At 43.7% G+C, this 22,501-nt stretch overlaps 2 protein-coding genes across 7 annotated transcripts; both read left to right on the forward strand.

Moving 5' to 3' along the window:
* Window positions 1–4,784: 4,784 nt before the first annotated feature.
* Window positions 4,785–12,629, forward strand: LOC135543405 (guanine nucleotide-binding protein G(I)/G(S)/G(O) subunit gamma-7-like). 4 transcript variants are annotated; one of them, XM_064970632.1, is made up of 4 exons: window positions 4,785–4,902; window positions 6,627–7,221; window positions 7,532–7,639; window positions 9,095–12,629. In XM_064970632.1, the coding sequence occupies exons 3-4, from the start codon at window positions 7,559–7,561 to the stop codon at window positions 9,218–9,220; spliced, it is 207 nt and encodes a 68-aa protein (XP_064826704.1). In that variant the 5' UTR covers window positions 4,785–4,902; window positions 6,627–7,221; window positions 7,532–7,558; the 3' UTR covers window positions 9,221–12,629. The 4 variants fall into 4 exon arrangements, with proteins under 4 accessions (XP_064826704.1, XP_064826706.1, XP_064826707.1 ...); XM_064970634.1 differs by having other exon boundaries at window positions 6,627–6,771; XM_064970635.1 differs by having other exon boundaries at window positions 6,627–6,771; window positions 7,535–7,639.
* Window positions 12,630–12,947: 318 nt separating this feature from the next.
* On the forward strand, window positions 12,948–20,419 carry LOC135543406 (interferon-induced protein 44-like). Of its 3 annotated transcripts, none has more exons than XM_064970637.1 (9): window positions 12,948–13,230; window positions 13,442–13,547; window positions 13,715–14,104; window positions 17,263–17,317; window positions 17,484–17,682; window positions 18,449–18,601; window positions 18,834–19,005; window positions 19,081–19,181; window positions 19,269–20,419. In XM_064970637.1, exons 2-9 carry the CDS (start codon window positions 13,457–13,459, stop codon window positions 19,467–19,469), a joined length of 1,362 nt encoding a protein of 453 aa, XP_064826709.1. In that variant the 5' UTR covers window positions 12,948–13,230; window positions 13,442–13,456; the 3' UTR covers window positions 19,470–20,419. The 3 variants fall into 3 exon arrangements, with proteins under 3 accessions (XP_064826709.1, XP_064826710.1, XP_064826711.1); XM_064970638.1 differs by having other exon boundaries at window positions 17,487–17,682; XM_064970639.1 differs by lacking the exon at window positions 12,948–13,230 and having other exon boundaries at window positions 13,464–13,547; window positions 13,719–14,104.
* The last annotated feature ends 2,082 nt before the right edge of the window (window positions 20,420–22,501 follow it).

A 22,501-nucleotide genomic window follows, 5' to 3' on the forward strand; every position in this document is an offset into this window, starting at 1 on the left:
GCAAAGCAGATGGCACTGTTTTCTTGTTTTTAACATGTACAGACATCATTTACAAACGACGCATGTGTTTAGTGAGTCTGCCAGATCAGAGGCAGTAAGGATGACCATGTGTTCTCTTGATAAGTGCGTGTGAATTTGACCATTTTCCTGTCCTGCTAAGCATGTAACGAGTACTTTTGGGTGTATGGAGTATGTATGTATGGAGTAAAAAGTACATTTTCTTTAGGAATGTAGTTAAGTAAAAGTTGTCAAAAAGAGTAAAGTACAGATACCCCAAAAAACTACTGAAGTAATACTTTTAAATATTTTTACTTAAGTACTTTACACCACTGAGTGTACACACACACACACACACACACACATATAAATACACAGGCATACCAATCAAACAGCAAGCAGTCCTCTGTGCCATAGAAACCTCATTATCTGCATCTCATGCGGCACCTTATCCCCTGATCCCATGTGATTCTGGTCAAAGTAGTGCACTACATAGGGAGTAGGGTGTCGTGAGATTTGGACATGTCTGTTTTTCTGCACTGCTGTGTCACCCTGTAACCTGTCTGTTGTACACTTCCTATTAGTTTTACCACTCCCCTTCTCTCCACATCTGTAGATAGCTGTAAATAGCTATTAGTTATATAGCTGGAGGTGGATATAGACTCTCTAGAGGATTTAGGAATGTTAGGGAATGGTGACATCATGGCCCTCTTCAAAGGATTGTGGGTAGTGTGGTTCTCTTAGGAGTGAAAAGGTAGAGCTGCCAACTGGGATTCCACAGTACGTTATTAGAATCAGAGAAGGGATGGGCACCGAGGAAGATCTCTCACCTCATTGGATGAGCACCTGGGGGACTGCCCAGAGCCCAAATGGGTGGAGTCCTCCAGAGATGAACCACTGAGAGGGTTTATTTTTTTCCACGTGTGTAGTTTTAGAGTGCTGGAGCCTGTTTTGAGATCCACACACACACACACACACACACACACAACTACTTTCCTCGCAAATATATCAATAACATGATTTACGTGAAGTCTGATTTTGTTGTATGCCAATTTACGAATGGGTTCATTTCTATAATGGCATTTCTATAATGACTCAGGAATGGACAAAGAGGCTGCTGTATGGCTGAATCAAAAACAAGATAGAAACACAGAACAGAGCTGATATGATTCTAGAATAGACTATATAAGCCAGAGAGTTGTGTCTGTTCTACGTAGTTTCTACCTGAAAAAGCCCATACAGCCTTTCACTGATGTGTGTTATCAGAAAGTCATGTTGCTGGAAACTGGGTACTGGTCATGTTGCAGAAGAGAAGTGGCACAAAGGACTATGGGAAGAGTAGTTAATTGAGTGTAGTTAATCAGAAACATGTTCTCTAAACTCAATCCTACCAGGGATGCAGTTTGGAATGTTTGCATCACCCCAGATCATACTATCAGCCCAGAAACAACTCCTAGCCCCTAGCATGTCAAATATCTGAAGGGACTGGATGGGGGACTGGGTTAACTATTAGGCTTTAGGGAACTTCCACCATATTGTTTACACTTGTCTGCTCTGCCAAACACAAAACGTGGAAGTGCCTCGAAGTTGTTTCTGGACCGGGCCTCTGAGGGGTGAAATGACTTCTGGGTAGTGTAGTTCTACTAACCTCCATCTCTGTCCTTCCCTCCCTGCATGGCCCCAATAAGTGTTGCTCCCAGCCAGCATAAGAACCAATAAGGATGCAAACTGTGAAATTAACATATTTCTATTTTATTATTATAATTCTTCTGCATTAATAATGACTTTGGTTTGAAAAGTGTAACTGTTTTTAATCTCTTATTGTTTTTGTAAACATTTTTGTTTGGACATTTTTTTTCTTCACACAATGGTCATGTATAGACATTTTTATTATTTTATTTTTAAGATAGTTGTTATTATAATGAATTATTATTCTAGCTATTTATTCTAGCAATAGTCTTCCAACTATAATGTACTGTGGAAATGCATCCTAACTATAAGATATGTATATGAAGAAATTATCATATCGACTCTGCAAAAGGATTTTCTTAATAAAAACAACAGTTAAGAATCTGCCTCTTGTGTGATATTTCCTTTCACAATGTGTGTGAAATGACAGAAAGATGACCTGAAGACTCCCGAAGACTACTGTTGGCTCCTATATTGAGCACTTAGGATTTTGCTTAGTGGGCTGACATGGTCTTGCATTGTATAGATCAAGGTTTCCCAAACCCGGTCCTGGGGCCCCCATGGGTGCACGTTTTGGTTTTTGCACTGGCACTACACATGGATTTAGTACTGTAGATATGTGGTGGAGTAGGGGCCTGAGGGCACACAGTGTGTTGTGAATGTATTGTCTTGAAGGCACCATGACAACAGCTTGCAGCCTCATACAGTGTCATACTGTTCTCCACTCCCTGACAGCATGCCTGCAAAGCAAAGCACATTCTCTCTTTCTCTATCTGCTTGAGGATTCTTCACCCAATGTGGTTGCTATGGCGACTCAGTGACGGCTACGGTTGCCGTGTCAGAATGTGGTGTGAGCCAGGTGATGCGTTACGACAACCGTAGATCTTCTAGGCAGAGTGTGTGTGTGTGTGTGTGTGTGTGTCAGGCTGTAATGTGAGGAGACCTGAGGTTAGCAGCCCTCTGTAGGATCTTAATGAGGGTGACACACACCCTGATAACACACACACACCCTTCACGTGCCTCTGGGGTTACACAAACATACACTCTTGATGCCATCTTTGTGTAAGTGTAACTAATTAGCCACTAACATCACTGACATAATGCTGTTTACATACAACACACATCAACACTGTTTTAACATACTCCATCAAAAACACAAACACAGTTGACCATGTTTTAACATAGAGACTATCAAACAAACAACACACACACACACCCGGCCCAGGGTATAATGAAGTTAACAGCCATCTCATGGAGAGGAGTTTCTCACAGGCTCTATGAGTCAGAGAGCGGTGGGAAGAGAGAACAGGGAGAGAGAGAATCAGAGAGAGGGAGAGAGAGAGTCAGAGAGAGGGAGAGAGAGAGTCAGAGAGAGTGTGTATATGTCCCTTGAGTCACCACACATGAGTCATATATTGTATAGAGAGACTATGGCCATTGTGGTTTCAACACATAACCATGACAATGCTCTTAGATAACATCACATCATTTTAGCACCTACTGGGGGCTACTGACTAGTAACAGTTCAGGGTGATGGGGAGAATTTTAAACCCAGCTGATTTAACAGAAATACAGTCCTTAGTCTTTTGACCAACTGGGTTTAATGTCGGATCATCTGCGTGCCACAAAACTGTGTTCACCTGAGTTTGGTTCACCAAATGACCCCTGTTACATGCTCGGGGCGGCAGGTTAGCCTAGTGGTTAGAGTGTTGGACTAGTAACCAAAAGGTTGCAAGTTCGAATCCCCGAGCTGACAAGGTACAAATCTGTCGTGAACAGGCAGTTAACCAACTGTTCCTAGGTCGTCATTGAAAATAAGAATTTGTTCTTAACTGACTTGCCTAGTAAAATAAAGGTAAAATAAAAAATAAATATACTGCTAAACTGATCTAGAATCCAAATGGCACTGTGAGAATTCCAATTCAGTACTGATCTAGAATCTAAATGGTACTGTGAGAATTCCAATTCAGTACTGATCTAGAATCCAAATGGTACTGTGAGAATTCCAATTCAGAACTGATCTAGATTCTTAGCGTACTGCAATGTTCTGTAGTTTGTGCTAGTGCTTCAGCTACATCTGATACTGCTGCTGCTCACATCAGAGAGAGAGGGAGGGGTGAGCAAGAGGGAGACAGAGGGAGGGGAGAAAGAGAGGAATGAGGGGAGAGAGAGACAGAGGGAGGGGAGAAAGAGAGGAATGAGAGAGAGAGAGAGACATCAAAGGAGAGGAAATGAAAGCTAAATGTACCATCAGCATAATTTCATACTTCAGTAGAAATGAGGCCAATGCGGTAAATTCCCTCTCTCTTTCTCTTTCTCACTTGCTCTCTCATTCTCTCCCTCACTTTCTCTCTCTCTCACCTCACCCCTGCTATTTTTAGCTCTCTGGTGGGGAATGACTATAGACTGCCACTGTAGGGGAAAACTGGGCCTGCAGAGATGCGTGTATTTGTGTCTGTCTGTCTGTCTGTCTGTCTGTCTGTGTCTGTGTCTGTGTCTGTGTCTTTTCACTTTAGGTGAAAATACGGCAGAGATTTTCTGTCTACCAACTAGGCCTCCTAGTAAGTAGCTTGTATATCAGTCGGAATGAAGTGTAATTTCTCTTTGTAAATAACATTGCGTAAGGGCGCCTCCCTGAGTGTATATGTGTTACTGCACCCTGCTGCTTGATACTGTTTCAATTCGGTGTCCAGATGCGGATACATTGAAAGCAAGCTCACACTCCGGGCACATACGACGTCAAAGAGAAAATACTTACATGAATATCTGTTTTTCGATAGTTCTACATAAAGCACCACAATCTAAATGTTTATGCAATTGTACAATACCCATTGGTTTTCGATTTGGAACAAGGGCCATCTTATTGAACTCCCGTAACCACTGATCTAGGATCTGTTCATCCTCCCCAATTCTAACCTTAACCATCGGTGGGAAAAACGCTAAACTGAACCGAGATAGACGTCTAAGTGCAACTTCATGCTTTATGCTCTGAATCAACCCATTTGTTTTTCTCAAGGGGGGAAATCAAGTTTGTGTGTGAGAGCGCTAGCTGGCTGTCAGAAGTGACGGAGTAAGGTAGGGAGGGGAATAGGGTGGACAGACACCGCTCACCAACAGTGGGGGTGGCGTTTGATTCGGTAAAAACCGAGATTGAACGAACGGACTGTGTAACCGAAGAAACTGCCCCTTTAAATCAGGAATACAGCGCATTCGGAGGTGAGTTGGGAAATATCACACTATTTTATCTGTTTATATCACCTCTTTACAGAACCGTGTACTTATTTGCGGTTTATGTGCTCTTGCCTTCCCGATTTTGGTCATGGAAAAGCAGCGTTTATGGGGAAGACAGAGTCACGAATTCGGGTTTCTTAAGCCAGGGCGGAGAGAGGGTGGGGAGGAGAGAAACTGGGGGACAGGGTCTGTGGGAGAAACGTTATCAAAACGTCGGTAGCGCACGCTGTAGCTGATAGATCAGAGGGAAGCATCGATGTCTAAACAGCTGGATGTTTTATTGAGGGAAGTGTCACATTTGCATAATAGGCTATTTTCAAGACATGCATTATTTCCAACAGGCGAATAGCGTCCATAAGCATTCTAACGACATGTCAACAACCTATTCTTCGGCTGAGATTCGACTATGCAGTAGGCATATTACCGTAGTAGGCCTATACGTGTGTGCGCGCGTGGCCGAGGAATAGGTCACTGTTTCATCCGTCAAAATGCCCGCATTCTGTTTTAAATCGGCAGAACAGGCTGACAGGCATGCAGGGGTAACACACACACACACACACACACAGAGAGAGACCCATGTAGTCCATTGTTGGGAATTTACGCGTGTCGCGTCAGCTATAGGGTCCATATTGGATGCTCAGCCATTTAATTTACCTACCAGTGGAATTGCCACGAACTGATAAATACCGTCAAATCAATACCGTGTATTGTCTAATCATGTTAGCCTACTAATGTGATGGTCTATACTAGCACACTGCACAAGACACGACGATACTGTTTATAACTGGCTATTCTTTGGCCTATAGGCCTGGATATAATTCGGAGTGTCGAAAAATAAATCATGTAGGCTGACAAACAATGCCTCAGGTCACTTACCCTTTGTCTGGGAATGAGAGAATATACCCTCGTTAGGAAAGTTTTAAACTAGTTGGAACATCAACAGGCGTATGAAATGAGCTCTGTGGTAACAGGCGGGCTATAGGCCTAACGTTTCTGAAACGTTTTAACAGATATGACAGCATGTATGACCGTTTTCTTTGCATGCCTTACATTTTATCATGCATATTTACTGCCTTTAAACTGTCAAACTTTATATATAGTTAGTAGCTCATACATAATGTTCTATCTCTATCTCTCTCTCTTTCACACACACGCGCACACACACAGCCCTAATTAGAGCCATTAATCTCAAGGTCCTCCACAGTAGAGTAATTACAGCAGGACTCCTGAGAGAGAGAGAGAGTGAGCGAGAAAGAGGGAGAGGCACATTTTCTGGTGAATAGTTTGGTACAGTACTTTATTCTACAGCCCTGTGACAACATGAATGTATTGAAAATATGGGAACTTTTTGGCACATGACACAATTAACTTGTTTCTGTGAATCTAAAAGAAATGAAAGACAGTTATAAATTACTATGTAGTTGAAACGTGTATATGACTGTAACATAATAGTCACCAAATGTTAAATCTACAGTACCTCCATCACTCCAGTATGCCTGCTCATTGTAAATATGGTATTGGAACTGACCCTGTATAAAGTATGTTTACTTACTTATTTTGTTCTCCATATTTTTTCTTATTTCTCGTGTGTTTTTTTTCTAGTATTACATTGTTATTGATTATCGCATTGTTGGGTTTTGAGTCTGCAAGAAAGCTATTTCACTGTACTGTGCATGTGATATTAAACATGTGAAACTTCTACTCTGCAGGAGGTGAAGGTTTACAGCTGACCATCAGACCTGAGGTCACAACCACTCCTGTCCATCTGACCTGAGGTCACAACCACTCAAGTCCAGCTGAGTGACCCAACTCACCTCGTCAGTCCTTCCCCTGCACACGCACCTGCCCTACCTGGTACACCTGTCTACCAACCCAACACACACCTGCCCTACCTGGTACACCTGTCTACCAACCCAACACACACCTGCCCTACCTGGTACACCTGGCTACCAACCCAACACACACCTGCCCTACCTGGTACACCTGGCTACCAACCCAACACACACCTGCCCTACCTGGTACACCTGTCTACCAACCCAACACACACCTGCCCTACCTGGTACACCTGGCTACCAAACCAACACACACCTGCCCTACCTGGTACACCTGGCTACCAACCCAACACACACCTGCCCTACCTGGTACACCTGGCTACCAACCCAACACACACCTGCCCTACCTGGTACACCTGGCTACCAACCCAACACACACCTGCTCTACCTGGTACACCTGGCTACCAACCCAACACACACCTGTCTGGCCCTTGGTGCAGACTGGCTCTCCGATCTGCACACCATCCACTAGGTTTGTGTGTGTGTGTGTGTGTGTGTGTGTGTGTGTGTGTGTGTGTGTGTGTGTGTGTGTGTGTGTGTGTGTGTGTGTGTGTGTGTGTGTGTGTGTGTGTGTGTGTGTGTGTGTGTGTGTGTGTGTGTGTGTGTGTGTGTGTGCGTGTGTGTGTGTGTGTGTGAGATTTAGGACAGTAAATGTACATTCAAGCCTGAGGGGGAAAAAAACATGATGACTGGAGCAGAAAACCACATGAGGGCAGTATAAAGCTGCTTTTAAATGATTTCTTTCTCTCCCCCTTTCTCTTCTCCCCTCCCCCTCTCCATAGTAGGGGTGTGTGTATTGATGGATCAGGATGTCAACCAATAACAACATCGCGCAGGCCAGGAAACTGGTGGAACAACTGAGGATCGAGGCAGGGATCGAACGTATTAAGGTGTGTGTCAACGCTAAGGTTTTTATTAGCATGTAAGGAGCAATCCACTGTAAGGAGCAATCCACTGTAAGGAGCAATCCACTGTAAGGAGCAATCCACTGTAAGAAGCAATCCACTGTAAGGATCAGTCCACTGTAAGGATCAATCCACTTTTAAGAAGCAAACCACTGTAAGAAGCAATTCACTGTAAGGAGCAATCAACTGTAAGAAGCAATCAACTGTAAGAAGCAATCCACTGTAAGAAGCAATCCACTGTAAGGAGCAATCCACTGTAAGGAGCAATCCACTGTAAGAAGAAGTCCACTGTAAGAAGCAATCCACTGTAAGGATCAGTCCACTGTAAGGATCAATCCACTTTTAAGAAGCAAACCACTGTAAGAAGCAATTCACTGTAAGGAGCAATCAACTGTAAGAAGCAATCAACTGTAAGAAGCAATCCACTGTAAGAAGCAATCCACTGTAAGGAGCAATCCCCTGTAAGGATCAGTCCACTGTAAGGATCAATCCACTGTAAGGAGCAATCCACTGTAAGGAGCAATCCACTGTAAGGAGCAATCCACTGTAAGGAGCAGTCCACTGTAAGGAGCAGTCCACTGTAAGGAGCAATCCACTGTAAGGAGCAATCCACTGTAAGGAGCAGTCCACTGTAAGGAGCAATCCACTGTAAGAAGCAATCCACTGTAAGAAGCAATCCACTGTAAGGAGAAGTCCACTGTAAGGAGCAATCCACTGTAAGAGCAATACACCGTAAGGAGCTATCCATTATAAGGAACAGTCCACTGTAAGGAGCAGTCCACTGTAAGGAGCAATCCACTGTAAGAAGCAATCCACTGTAAGGAGCAATCCACTGTAAGGATCAGTCCACTGTAAGGATCAGTCCACTTTTAAGAAGCAAACCACTGTAAGGAGAAGTCCACTGTAAGGAGCAATCCACTGTAAGGATCAGTCCACTGTAAGGATCAATCCACTTTTAAGAAGCAAACCACTGTAAGAAGCAATTCACTGTAAGGAGCAATCCACTGTAAGAAGCAATCCACTGTAAGAAGCAATCCACCTTAAGGAGCAGTCCACTGTAAGGAGAAGTCCACTGTAAGGAGCAGTCCACTGTAAAGAGCAATCAACTGTAAGAAGCAATCCACTGTAAGGAGCAATCCACTGTAAGGAGCAATCCACTGTAAGAAACAATCCACTGTAAGGAGCAATCCACTGTAAGGAGCAATCCACTGTAAGGAGCAATCCACTTGTAAGAAGCAATCCACTGTAAGGATCAATCCACTTTTAAGAAGCAAACCACTGTAAGGAGAAGTCCACTGTTAGGAGCAATCCACTGTAAGAAGCAATCCACTGTAAGGATCAGTCCACTGTTGCCAAAGCATCACAATATCCCTCTCCCTGCCTCCTTTCTCTCTCCCTCTACCCCCCCCCCCCTCTCTCTCTCCCTCTCTCTCCCCCTAGGTGTCTAAGGCAGCGGCAGACCTGATGAGTTACTGTGAGCAGCACGCCCGTAACGACCCGCTCCTCGTTGGCATCCCAACGTCAGAAAACCCTTTCAAAGACAAGAAACCCTGCATCATCCTATAGCTGCACACTCATCTCTGCACATCAGACACACACACACCTCTGCCCACACACACACTCCCACTGGCTGACTCTGCAACAGCCAACAAGGCCCAGCTCTGTCAAGCTATACATACAAAACACACACACACACACACACACACACACACACACACACACACACACACACACACACACACAGAGAGAAACGAAATAGCCACTCTGGAAAAGCGCCATACTCAATAGCCACAGCTGGGGGGCGGTGTCTGTGTTTACAGACCACATTGCCACATTAGTGATATTAGCCCTGAGTTGTGTCTCTGTGGTGCTGAGGGTAAGCCTGCACTAACATGCAGCCCTACCTGATACTGGTTACTGACTCACCCACAGAGATAGTGACACTCAAGTGGAGATGACAGATTTACTTCAAAAGGGATTAGGACAATTATCTTAATAGGAATCCACAGTCGTCTACATGAAGTTATAGGCTGATGTATAGCATGTATTTTAGTGAATTAATGATTTATTGATTCATTGATTAATCGATTGATTGATAGCAGTATCTGGTGAGGTGGGGGTTTATGTGTGACCAATCTGGTGTAAAACCTGGGTCGTTCATGTGATACAAGCTATGTTAGCCCTCTCAGCTAAAGCCTAGCCATTAGCCGTGGATGTTAATATAAGTCTTCAGGTCTCAGGCAATGTTACCCATCACTAAAGCACCGTGGCTATACACGGTGTGTTTGTTAGCCATATAGTGGCTGACTTGCAACTGACTTGCTAAGTATCACAATGGGGATGGCCCCTTCCTGAAACCTTGGGTCAACGGTAATGTCAGTGTTTCCACAAGAAATTGTGTTTTTGTGAACATGGCATTGTAAACACTGAGCAGGTTGGTACATGCTGCATATGTACCCACTGTGTTTAAACCCGGATCATCTGCAATGCCACAAGACTGTGTTAGCCCACTGAGCTAAAGCATAGGCCACATACACTCCCACTGTAGCGACGGTTATCGATCAACAGTGTTACTGCTTTGGTTTTGATTTCTTGGTCAGTGGGTTTTCTAAAACTCCAGCTGTGTTGACTTGTGGAGTAAGTTGCCCCTATATACTGATCTAAGACCAATAATTGGGCAAAAGATCAGAACTTAGCTGCCTGTGTAAACGCAGCCTAATGAAACTTCTATCTTGAGTACTGAGAGGCTAACTGTTCAAGTTTTTAACCGCAGAAGTATATATATATGTTTTTTAATTACTTATCGTTTCAATATTTTGTGAATTTATTGCCATACAGTTAGCAGATACTGTAAGTTTCCATTCACTCCTTAACTTACACTTGAGGCAAAAGTTTACCTTAACCACAGATCTAGGATCAGATTATCATCCCCAATCTTAACTTGAACCATAAGGGGGTGTACAAATATCTGATCCTATATCAGTGGTTAGATACATCACTAGTTCTGACAATGAGAGCAAGCATCAATTCATGGACTTTGCTTATTGGCTCGTTGTGTGTTCTATTGAGGAACAAGAGCGAATTACAAAGTGGTGTCCCATGTCCCCACCTCCACAGTCCTATTCCTCTACTCCCAAACCAAACTTGATTGTAAAAAAATGTAAAAGACACTAGAGAAAATAAAAACAAAAGTGTATAAACTTTCTTTAAGCCATGTGCAGAAGTGATACGTTTTGAGAGTAGCTGTTTTGGGTTTGGTTTGAGTTTCTTTCTAAATGGAAGCAGGTCATTCGAGTATTATTATCGAACTGTACAGTGTTTGTAAGATAAAACCTAGGCCAGAAATCAATCAAAGTGCATTAAACTTTTTCCACCCCCAAAAAAAACAAAATGCGCTTTAATTGAATGTCAGCCTGTTGCAGAATCTTTTCTGTGGATGTTCAATTTTTGCGTAAATGTTTCCCTTCTTTCAGAATTTTGTCGGTTTCCTCATTCAGCTTGAGGCAGGTTCACACACACACAAACACACACACACACACACACACACACACACACACACACACACACACACACACACACACACACACACACACACACACACACACACACACACACACACACACACACACACAACCCCCTAGTGACTAAATGGGGAGCCAACCACATCTACATAGCAGTGAAGTGGCCGTACTCATAGCATAGCTTCTTATACACAGGCACAGCACTGTGAGAAAAAACTTGAACCATCAAATCACTGTCTCTCTCACACACGCACACAGACAGACACACACACAGTTTCCTAATGTCTTTTAAAAGTGATTATCTGAGGGAGAATATTGTTATTTCTTAATTCATTCATTCCACGGACGGTTATTTTGGTTGTTTGATTGGTTGTTTGATTGATTGATTGATGGTTTGCCTTGTTGTGGTGTATTGTGTTGTATGCTGGTTAGGACCAGAAGTTTTACCTGGTCAAGTCACATGGTCAGGAACAACATTCTAGCCCTAGACTTAAGAATAGTTGAGAGTATTTGAGTGAACAGTCTTAAAAGAGGACACAAAGCTCTAGAATGGAAGTCTTGTGGTGCTCCCATTCCCACATCATTCACTATAGCTGTTCTCCCCCTAAAGATTATGTCAGGATTTGGGGAATGGAATCTGATCATAGGTCTTACCCAGAGCAGAACGCTAGAACCCTAAAACAAATTTCTGTCCCTAGACACTGATCTCAGGTCAGTTTTACCTGGACTCATCATTGTTTGTTTTTTATCTCCTGTGTATGCATATACAGTATGTATCTCTGGTAACACTTTTTTTACAGTCTCTTTTAACTTGGTATTTGCTTATAAATAACATGGTAAAAACATGTGTTTCGTTGCAAGCGAGGACTATTTGGTCCCAGGTTGAAAGTCTCCATTGTTACCACAATGTGTTCCTTCCGGCTGGGACTGGACTGTAAAGTCAAGCGTTACCGTATCTTTTTGCCTTGATTAATTGTGAATGATCAGTTATAGATTATGAAGGAAATGTAATATCTATTTTTTTGTATCTGGTCGCTCTGATGTGCCATAACTCATGTTTTCTTGCACACTGTTCATATTTTACAGTTAAATACTTTACTGTTAAGACTTTACTGTTCATATTTTACAGTTAAATACTTTACTGTTAAGACTTTACTGTTCATATTTTACAGTTAAATACTTTACTGTTAAGACTTTACTGTTCATATTTTACAGTTAAATACTTTACTGTTAAGACTTTACTGTTAATATTTTACAGTTAAATACTTTACTGTTAAGACTTTACTGTTCATATTTTACAGTTAAATACTTTACTGTTAAGACTTTACTGTTCATATTTTACAGTTAAATACTTTACTGTTAAGACTTTACTGTTAATATTTTTTTGTGGATATTGCTGTTAAAAAAAAGATGATATTGAAAAAGTAGACAACATGAATAAAAATATAATAACGCCCGTGTTGTTCTGACCTGTCGCTCCTCTTCTTACACACACCCACACACACACACACACACACACACACACACACATCCATCCACACCTGAGAATTGTACAGGTCATTTTAAAGTGAACATAGACGTTTCTCTAGCCTCAGATAGAATTACAGCTCATTGTCAATTAAATACCATTATGTTATATTTCTAAGCCATGAATAATTCCCAGTCTTCTATCCTACTGTAGAAGCCCTGGATTTCTTGACATGACTTGTGGAGGGAAGGCTACAGGCTGTGCAAGTTGCACTCCCTCTTCCGGGCTGCACATCGAGAAATGCTACAAAAAAAAAAAAGCTAACCCCGACCACCGGCGTGCCAGAAGAGCTCTATCAAGCGTACTAGCGGTTATTTCCTGTATTGAAAACAAAAATAAAGACAAGTTGAGTGACTCAAAGCAGCCGAAGTTTCGGTTTTAAGAAAAGGAAAGCTTGAAACGTCTCTGTTTTTTACTGCGCGACCTGGATGTTGTGGTTGATTATATAGTTGTTGTGAATGATTGAAGCCCAGCAGCCAACTGCATTAGAATTGTTATATTTCTAACACGATCATCAGTTACAAACGGTAAGATCACCTACATAATCATAACAATCTAAAGAAAGCGCTTCAAAATAAGTAATTCTAACAGATATTTGTGTGGTAGCATCTATGAAAATAGAGTTTGTCCACTCTACATTCCTTTCGTTCTTTCCTCGGTGCGTGTCTATACAGCGAGGTGAGGTTCATCAGTATGATGGGTTTCTGTTACTATTTATTGCTGGTCTTTCTACCTCAGGTCTTTAGTGACATAATGAGTGTTGTGAAGTCCAGTCTGTCAGTAGAACAGGAGAAGAAGCTGCTGTCTCTGTTCGGCCATGTCAGACTCCACCTGCTCTACAAAGGTTTGTCAGAACAATGGACTTCATTTTAATGGCATTTTCAAAAAAACATTTTTTTTTATGAGATTCATTTTATCAGGCCAGATACCAGCAATGCAGGCAGAACAAAAGCAATTGGTTCAGTAAAATGTAATAAAGTACTGTTCTATTATATTTTGTTCTGCTCAAAGCCAGCGTCCACAGCTACATGCATTCAGCCTTCCACAACCGCTGTGATGGCCAGGGACCCACCGTACTTGTGGCCTACAACAAGGCTGGGTTTGTTTTCGGAGGTTACATCAGTAAGAACTACGCCCAGACTGGACAGGTGATCAACGATGATAAGGCCTTTCTCTACAGCATCACTGACCAGAGAGAAAAGCCACTGCGTGTGTCCAGTACCGATGGCCAGTATGGTTTCACCGATGGAAAGAATGGTCTTAATGTTGGTGTCTTGTGGTTTCTTAATAATAACACCTCTACAGTTCAAATTGTTGCAGGGAACAGCTACACCTTTGAAGGAGAAGAGATGCATGGCAATGACCTGCAGCTGACAGAGTGTGAGGTGTACAGAGTGGAAGGTGAGTGGTCATTTATAGCCACTACTCCCTCGGCACTACTGAAACAGTTGGATACATGTGACCAATATGGCAAAATATTAAAACCAGTCAGAAGGCAATGTGAATCTAATCAAATGTTATTTGTCACATGCGCCAAATACAGGTGTAGGTAGACCGTACCGTGAAATGTTTACTTACAAGCCCTTAACCAACAGTGTAGACCGTACCGTGAAATGCTTACTTACAAGCCCTTAACCAACAGTGTAGACCGTACCGTGAAATGCTTACTTACAAGCCCTGAACCAACAGTGTAGACCGTACCGTGAAATGCTTACTTACAAGCCCTTAACCAACAGTGTAGACCGTACCGTGAAATGCTTACTTACAAGCCCTGAACCAACAGTGTAGACCGTACCGTGAAATGCTTACTTACAAGCCCTGAACCAACAGTGTAGACCGTACCGTGAAATGCTTACTTACAAGCCCTTAACCAACAGTGTAGACCGTACCGTGAAATGCTTACTTACAAGCCCTTAACCAACAGTGTAGACCGTACCGTGAAATGCTTACTTACAAGCCCTGAACAAACAGTGTAGACCATACTGTGAAATGCTTACTTACAAGCCCTTAACCAACTGTGTAGACCGTACCGTGAAATGCTTACTTACAAGCCCTTAACCAACAGTGTAGACCGTACTGTGAAATGCTTACTTACAAGCCCTTAACCAACAGAAATGTAGAACCAACAGTGTAGACCGTACCGTGAAATGCTTACTTACAAGCCCTTAACCAACCCTGAAAACTTACAAGCCCTTAACCAACAGTGTAGACCACCGTGAAATGCTTACTTACAAGCCCTTAACCAACAGTGTAGACCGTGTGAAATGCTTACTTACAAGCCCTTAACCAACCGTACTTACAAGCCCTTAAAATGCTTACTTACAAGCCCTTAACCAACAGTGTAGACCGTACCGTGAAATGCTTACTTACAAGCCCTTAACCAACAGTGTAGAGACGTGAAATGCTTACTTACAAGCCCTGAACAAACAGTGTAGACCGTACCGTGAAATGCTTATTTACAAGCCCTTAACCAACTGTGTAGACCGTACCGTGAAATGCTTACTTACAAGCCCTTAACCAACAGTGTAGACGTACTGTGAAATGCTTACTTACAAGCCCTTAACCAACAGTGTAGACCGTACTGTGAAATGCTTACTTACAAGCCCTTAACCAACAGTGTAGACCGTACCGTGAAATGCTTACTTACAAGCCCTTAACCAACAGTGTAGACCGTACCGTGAAATGCTTACTTACAAGCCCTTAACCAACAGTTAACCAACAGCCCTTAACCAACAGTGTACCGACCGTGAAATGCTTACTTACAAACCCTTAACCAACAGTGTAGACCGTACTGTGAAATGCTTACTTACAAGCCCTTAACCAACAGTGTAGACTGTACCGTGAAATGCTTACTTACAAGCCCTTAACCAACAGTGTAGACCGTAACGTGAAATGCTTACTTACAAGCCCTGAACAAACAGTGTAGACCGTACCGTGAAATGCTTATTTACAAGCCCTTAACCAACAGACCGTGAAATGCTTACTTACAAGCCCTTAACCAACAGTGTAGACCGTGTGAAAATGCTTAACTTACAAGCCCTTAACCAACAAGTGTAGAGACTTATTTACAAGCCCTTAACCAACAGTGACTGTGAAATGCTTACTTACAAGCCCTTAACCAACAGTGTAGACCGTACCGTGAAATGCTTACTTACAAGCCCTTAACCAACAGTGTAGACCGTACCGTGAAATGCTTACTTACAAGTATGTACAGAAGAGTTAAGAAAATATTTATTAAATAAAGTTTTTTTTAAATGTAATAAAAAGCAACACATAATGTAATGAACAAACACTACTACTATTATAACAGAGAGCTGGTTTCAAGCGCAGGGCGCAGCAGGTGTTTATTGCAGAGGACCACAGGAGGAGGCAGGTAGCTTGGTCCAGGGGCAGGCAGAAGGTCATACACAGGGGGTCCAAAAAGGCAACAGTACAGGAAGGGAAAAGGCTAGTAATGTAGTCCAGGAGATCAGGCAGTAGGTAGATAACAGGAAATCCAATAGGCTAAAGTACAGGCAGGGAATAGGAGGTCATAGTGAGGCAGACAAAAACTATCATACACGGGAGGAGTAAATCACCGGGAAAACCAGAGCTCTGAAGGACGTATGTCACATGTGATAATGACATACAGGTGTGTGAACAGGTGATTAGAATTCAGGTGATTGGGATCTGGAGAGTGAGCTGCTTTCAGGGGATCTAGGTGTTTGCGGGTGTGAGCTGGAAAGTGAGCTGTGTTTAGGGGATCTACGTGTTTAGGGGATCTACGTGTTTGAGGGTGTGAGCCGGAAGCAGACATTACACATAACAATAACAAGGCTATATACAGGGGGTAAATGTTCCTGAGTCAATGTTTGAGGGTACAGGGTAGTCAAAGTAATTTGTACATGTAGGTATGGGTAAAGTGAATAGTCCGGGTGGCCATTTGATTAATTGTTCAGCAATCTTATGGCTTGGTTGGTAGAAGCTGTTATGGAGCCTTTTGGACCTCGACTTGGCTCCCTGGTACCGCTTGCCATGCGGTGGCAGAGGGAACAGTCTATGACTTGGGTGACTGGCATCTTTGACCATTTTTTTATCCTTCCTCTGACACCGCCTATTATATAGGTCCTGGATGGCAGGAAGCTTGGCCCCAGTGATGTACTGGGCTGTTCGCACTACCCTCTGTCGTGACAGTTACCGAGCAGTTACCATAACAGGCGGTGATGCAACCGGTCAGGATGCTCTCGATGGTGCATCTGTATAACTTTCTGAGTATCTGGGGACCCATGCCAAATCTTTTCAGTCTCCTGAGGGGGAATAGGTTTTGTCGTGCCCTCTTCACGACTGTCTTGGTGTGTTTGGACCAGGATAGTTGTTGGTGATGTGGACACCAATGAACTTGAAACTCTCGACTGACTCCACTACAGCTCCATCGATGTTAATGGGAGCCTGTTCGGCCCTCCTTTTCCTGTAGTCCTCGATCATCTCCTTTGTCTTGCTCACACTGCGGGAGAGGTTGTTGAAGCAATGAGTGTAATGATTAAATCAGTTGTTTTTTTGTTGGTCTCAATTTCTGGCAGACTGTGGAGGCATTCTGAAGACTCCATGGAGGGGAATTGACTGGGAAGGATATAGGTATCCTGCCTGTTAAATCTCAAAAGCAATACAAAAATCATAATACTATGCAACTAGTGATGCATCTAGTACCACTTCTGCTGTTCCAATGAATATACTTAAATCATTCAATCCAGTCTGTCACCCATCTCTCTCTCTTCCTTTCTCCATCCATCTCTATCATTAGCAGCACCAAGAAACGCCTGATGGACTATATCAAGAACTATAAGCCTGAGGTAAAGTCTGTGTTCCAGGCCAGAGTTCTGCTGGTGGGTCCGGTCGGGGCCGGCAAGTCCAGCTTCTTCAACTCCATCAACTCTGTCTTCAAAGGACATGTTACCGGGCAGGCTAACACCGGCAGCGCAGGCACCAGCCTCACCACACAGGTACTGTTTGTGTGCCCGCATGAGTGTGTGTGTGTGGTTGTGGCTTAAAGATGCAGACTGGGATCTTAAAGGACAATTCTGTCACTTTTCACCTCGTATTTATTATCTCCAGCACCATATCAGTGTCCACTTATGGGCAAATTGCATGTTTCTATGATCTGTGATTTAAAAGGAAATGTCTTAAAAAATACTTCTCTGTGACAGCACGGGGTAGGATTAAAAGTCAAGAAAACTCTACTTTTCTAAACCTGCAGTGAGTTTCTAGCCAGAAGGAGGGTATTTTCTTGCTCCCCACAAATCTCATAGTTGTCTGAAAACCGCTGTTTCCTTTTGTTGTTTTTTTTGATGATGTCATCAGGTAGAACTTTATTATTATTATTTTTTTTATTGAATTTTAAAACATACCATCTACCTGCAGTGAAGCCGCTCAACATTTACATTAAGTATAGTCATCTAGCAGACACTCATCCAGAGCGACCCACAGGAGCAACCAGGGTCAATGGCACATCTACAGATCTCCCGAATCGGGGACCCGAACCATCGACCTCCCAGCCACTGGCCCAATCTCCCAACCGCCAGGCCACCAACCATCCAAGACCCCCGAAGTCCCCCCAGCCCCCCACAGCCCCCCCAGTCCCCCCAGCCCTTCCCCTCTCCAGTTTTGGCTCATGAGCACCACTTTCAAAACTATTGTCTGAAATTATACAAGACTTATGGAACATCCCTATTGTACTGGACTTAACATTCCACATCTCTCTCTCTGTAGTTCCGTACCTACAGCATCAAGGCAGGGCAGGGTGGGAAGGCTCTCCCTCTGGTCCTGTGTGACACCATGGGTCTGGAGGAAGGACCCAGCGCAGGGCTGGATATAGACGACGTCAACAGTATCCTGAAGGGCCACGTACAGGACCGGTACCAGGTGTGTAAAACTGGCAAATGGTAGCAGTGGAGGCTGTTGGAGGAAGATAGGATGAATAGAAATGTATCAACAAGAAGATTTCATGTGTTTGATACCAATCATTCCAGCCATTACAATGAGCCTGTCCTCCGAGTTAAAGTAGAACCAGCCTCATGTTAGGGAAAGCATGTGGTTGATAGTGCAGTAGCAGTATAGTTATCTTGGGGGCTGATGTCCTGTTTCTCTCCCCCAGTTCAACCCGTCCATGTCTGTCCAGACGGATGCTGTTGGGTTCTGTAAGTCACCCAGCCTGCAGGACACGATCCACTGTGTGGTCTACGTACTGGATGCCTGCAAGGTCACTCTGCTCTCTGCCAAGATGGTGGACAAGCTCGCCGCCATCCGCAAGGGGATCAACAAGCAGGGTAAGGAAGGAAGTGAGTGTGCGCGTGGGTTTACATGTCTGTGTATGTGTGTGTTCATGTGTGTTGTGTCACTAGGTGTTCCCCAGCTGGTCCTGCTCACCAAGGTGGATGAGGCCTGTCCTCTAGTGAGAGAAGACCTGACCAACATCTACCTGAGCCACTACATAGAGAGGATGGTGAGTGCATGGCTGAGTCTGGAACCCTATTCTCACATAGTACACCATGTTTATTTAACTACAACTGTGTGTGTGTGTGTGTTTCAGACGCGTGAGGTGAGTGTGTGTCTGGGTGTGTCCCAGTCCTGTGTCCTGCCAGTGAAGAACTACAGTCGTGAGTTTGAGCTGGACGTCCACACAGACATCCTCCTGCTCACTGCCGTGGTCCAGATGCTTCGCTACTCTAACAGCTACTTTGATGACATCGATCAGGCTGGGGACCAGAAGTCTGAGTGGCTAGGGTTGTGATACTGATCTGAAGTCAGTTTGGGATTTTACCTTCTAATAGTTAAGGATAGGATTCTGGGGAATACGCTGATCCCAGATGTGTTTCAAAGGCAACTTTTAGTTATCGCTTTATAAACCTTTTTATCTTAATACTCCGAGTCTATTCCATTCGGACTTTGCCCAGTTACAATTTAAACTGAGTATATCAAACACTGGAACATCTTCCTAATATTGATGTTCTTTAGGTGGTGGACACACGGGAAATTGTTGAACTTGAAAAACCCAGCAGCGTTTCGGTTCTTGACACAAACCGGTGTGCCTGGCACCTACCCCGTTTAAAGGCACTTCAATCTTTTGTCTCTCCCATTCACCCTGTGAATGGCTCACACACACAATCCACGTCTCAATTGTCTCACGGTTTAACAATCTTATTTAACCTGTCTCCTCCCCTTCATCTACACAGATTGAAGTGGATTTAATAAGCAACATCATTAAGGGATCATAGCTTTCACCTGGATTCACCTGGTCAGTCTGTCATGGGAAGAGGTGTTCTTAATGTTTTGTCCACTCAGTGTATATTGTAATTAGATACACATATTGTATGTAGTATTGTATGGTTGTCTGCAGAGTCTGTACTGCTATTGGTCAGATAAGACATACTGCTCATTGTACTTTGTTCACTACAGTATTTTCATTTAACAAAACTAAATGCTGAATAAATATCTGTTGCATATCTAGGGCCTGACTCACTCAGACTTGCTCTACAGTTGTCCAAACCTTCATAAAGACAGAGAGAGACATCCAACAAGAGACATGTGGACATTATGAACCATGCCTATGTAATGTGTCTGTAACCAGTATATAAGAGAACAGGACTGCCCTGGGGGAGCTCACTTCAGAACAGTTCTTTATGCATCTAAGTTGGACTTTAACCTCCCCAGCTTGCTGTTAATAAACAATGATTCATTTAATATTGACTTTGAGTGTCCCTGTGTTGAATTTCCACAACAGTAGTATATTAGAAGCTGGGGAAGGGGACTATAGATGGGGAGCCCCACCTCTGGTGGAGTACAACCTGGCAGGGAAGATGGCCACAGACCAACAACATATGGATGCATGAAACCTATACTTGGTTATATTACTGCATCTTACCCAGGAAATATAAGTAACTTAAACAATGTTCTTTGAGTATGTTTACATCCACACTAATAATTGTATATTAAACTGATTATGGCAGTAGGAAGATTATGCAATAGTCATTCAAACACCTTACTCTGTTTATGTTAAATCCGTGTCAGGTTGAAATTGAAGTAAGCATACGGCAGATTAAAACACCTGGTTTTCTGAGCAGTCTTTCTAATTATTAGGACATGTAAACACCTTAATGGGGGTTCCAGTGGTGCATTTCATCAGTGCATGTTCTAGCACCTGCCGAGCGAGCCTCCTCCTAGCGCGACTGACGTGTGTTCGCGACAACTGAATGTATGTGTCTTTCTAAGGAGTTTTCACATACAAACTGTATATGTCCGATTGTCTGCATTTATCAGTGTGATGTCAGGTAGTCTGATTTCAGATGTGTCCATGCAAACAGGATAATTAGGGAAATAGTTATTCTAAGCAAAGCAAGTAAACATTTTAATCAAACTATTATATTAATCTGGCTATCCACAATAATCGCATTATTGTGTGCATGTAACAGTACTTGTCTCTGTTGGCTCAGGTTTGGGGCGGGGCCGGGGTTTAGATGCATGCAGCTCTTCCTGCTCCTCTAGCTGCTTTTTGAAGAAGCTGTCAGCATAGTTCAACATCTGGTTGAGACTGGGCAGCAGGATATCAGTGTTGGGGTCCTGCTCACACTCATGGCTGTAGTTGTTCATTGGCGGAATACAAGAAGGAATACCCAGGGACGCACTTCTCGTGGGTCTAAAAACACACAAACACATTTAGAAATGACTTAAAGTCATTATTGAACTTACCACAGGTGGATTCCAATCAAGTTGTAGAAACATTTTAAGGATGTTCCATGGAAACAGGATGCACCTGAAACCGTGCCAAGGAAACTGAACCGAAGCATGGATTGAGGTCATACCTTGTCCATATACTGCTTACAGGGTAAGGAAACAGATGTCATTTTGTAATTTGTGGCAACTATCCCTTTAACTTAGCCAATTAGCGCTTTGTATTGATCTTTAACGGCCATGCTGTTACATGCAATTAGTAAACATCTCACCTTCCTCTATGTAGTGGCTGAGGTAAACATTCTGCAGCTCCTCTGCCACCAGGCGGCAGGCCTCATCCACTTTGGTCAGCAGTAACAGCCAGAGGCATCGTCCACTTTGGTCAGCAGTAACAGCCTGAGGCCTTGTCCACTTTGGTCAGCAGTTACAGCCGGAGGCCTCGTCCACTTTGGTCAGCAGTAACAGCCTGAGGCCTCGTCCACTTTGGTCAGCAGTAACAGCCGGAGGCCTCGTCCACTTTGGTCAGCAGTAACAGCCGGAGGCCTCGTCCACTTTGGTCAGCAGTAACAGCCAGAGGCATCGTCCACTTTGGTCAGCAGTAACAGCCTGAGGCCTTGTCCACTTTGGTCAGCAGTTACAGCCGGAGGCCTCGTCCACTTTGGTCAGCAGTAACAGCCTGAGGCCTCGTCCACTTTGGTCAGCAGTTACAGCCGGAGGCCTCGTCCACTTTGGTCAGCAGTAACAGCCTGAGGCCGGAGGCCTCGTCCACTTTGGTCAGCAGTAACAGCCTGAGGCCTCGTCCACTTTGGTCAGCAGTACAGCCGGAGCTCGTCCACTTTGGTCAGCAGTAACAGCCGGAGGCCTCGTCCACTTTGGTCAGCAGTAACAGCCGGAGGCCTCGTCCACTTTGGTCAGCAGTAACAGCCGGAGGCCTCGTCCACTTTGGTCAGCAGTAACAGCCGGAGGCCTCGTCCACTTTGGTCAGCAGTAACAGCCGGAGGCCTCGTCCACTTTGGTCAGCAGTAACAGCCAGAGGCATCGTCCACTTTGGTCAGCAGTAACAGCCTGAGGCCTTGTCCACTTTGGTCAGCAGTT

Source organism: Oncorhynchus masou, chromosome 7, assembly GCF_036934945.1.
Source record: "Oncorhynchus masou masou isolate Uvic2021 chromosome 7, UVic_Omas_1.1, whole genome shotgun sequence".
Classification (NCBI taxonomy): domain Eukaryota; kingdom Metazoa; phylum Chordata; class Actinopteri; order Salmoniformes; family Salmonidae; genus Oncorhynchus; species Oncorhynchus masou.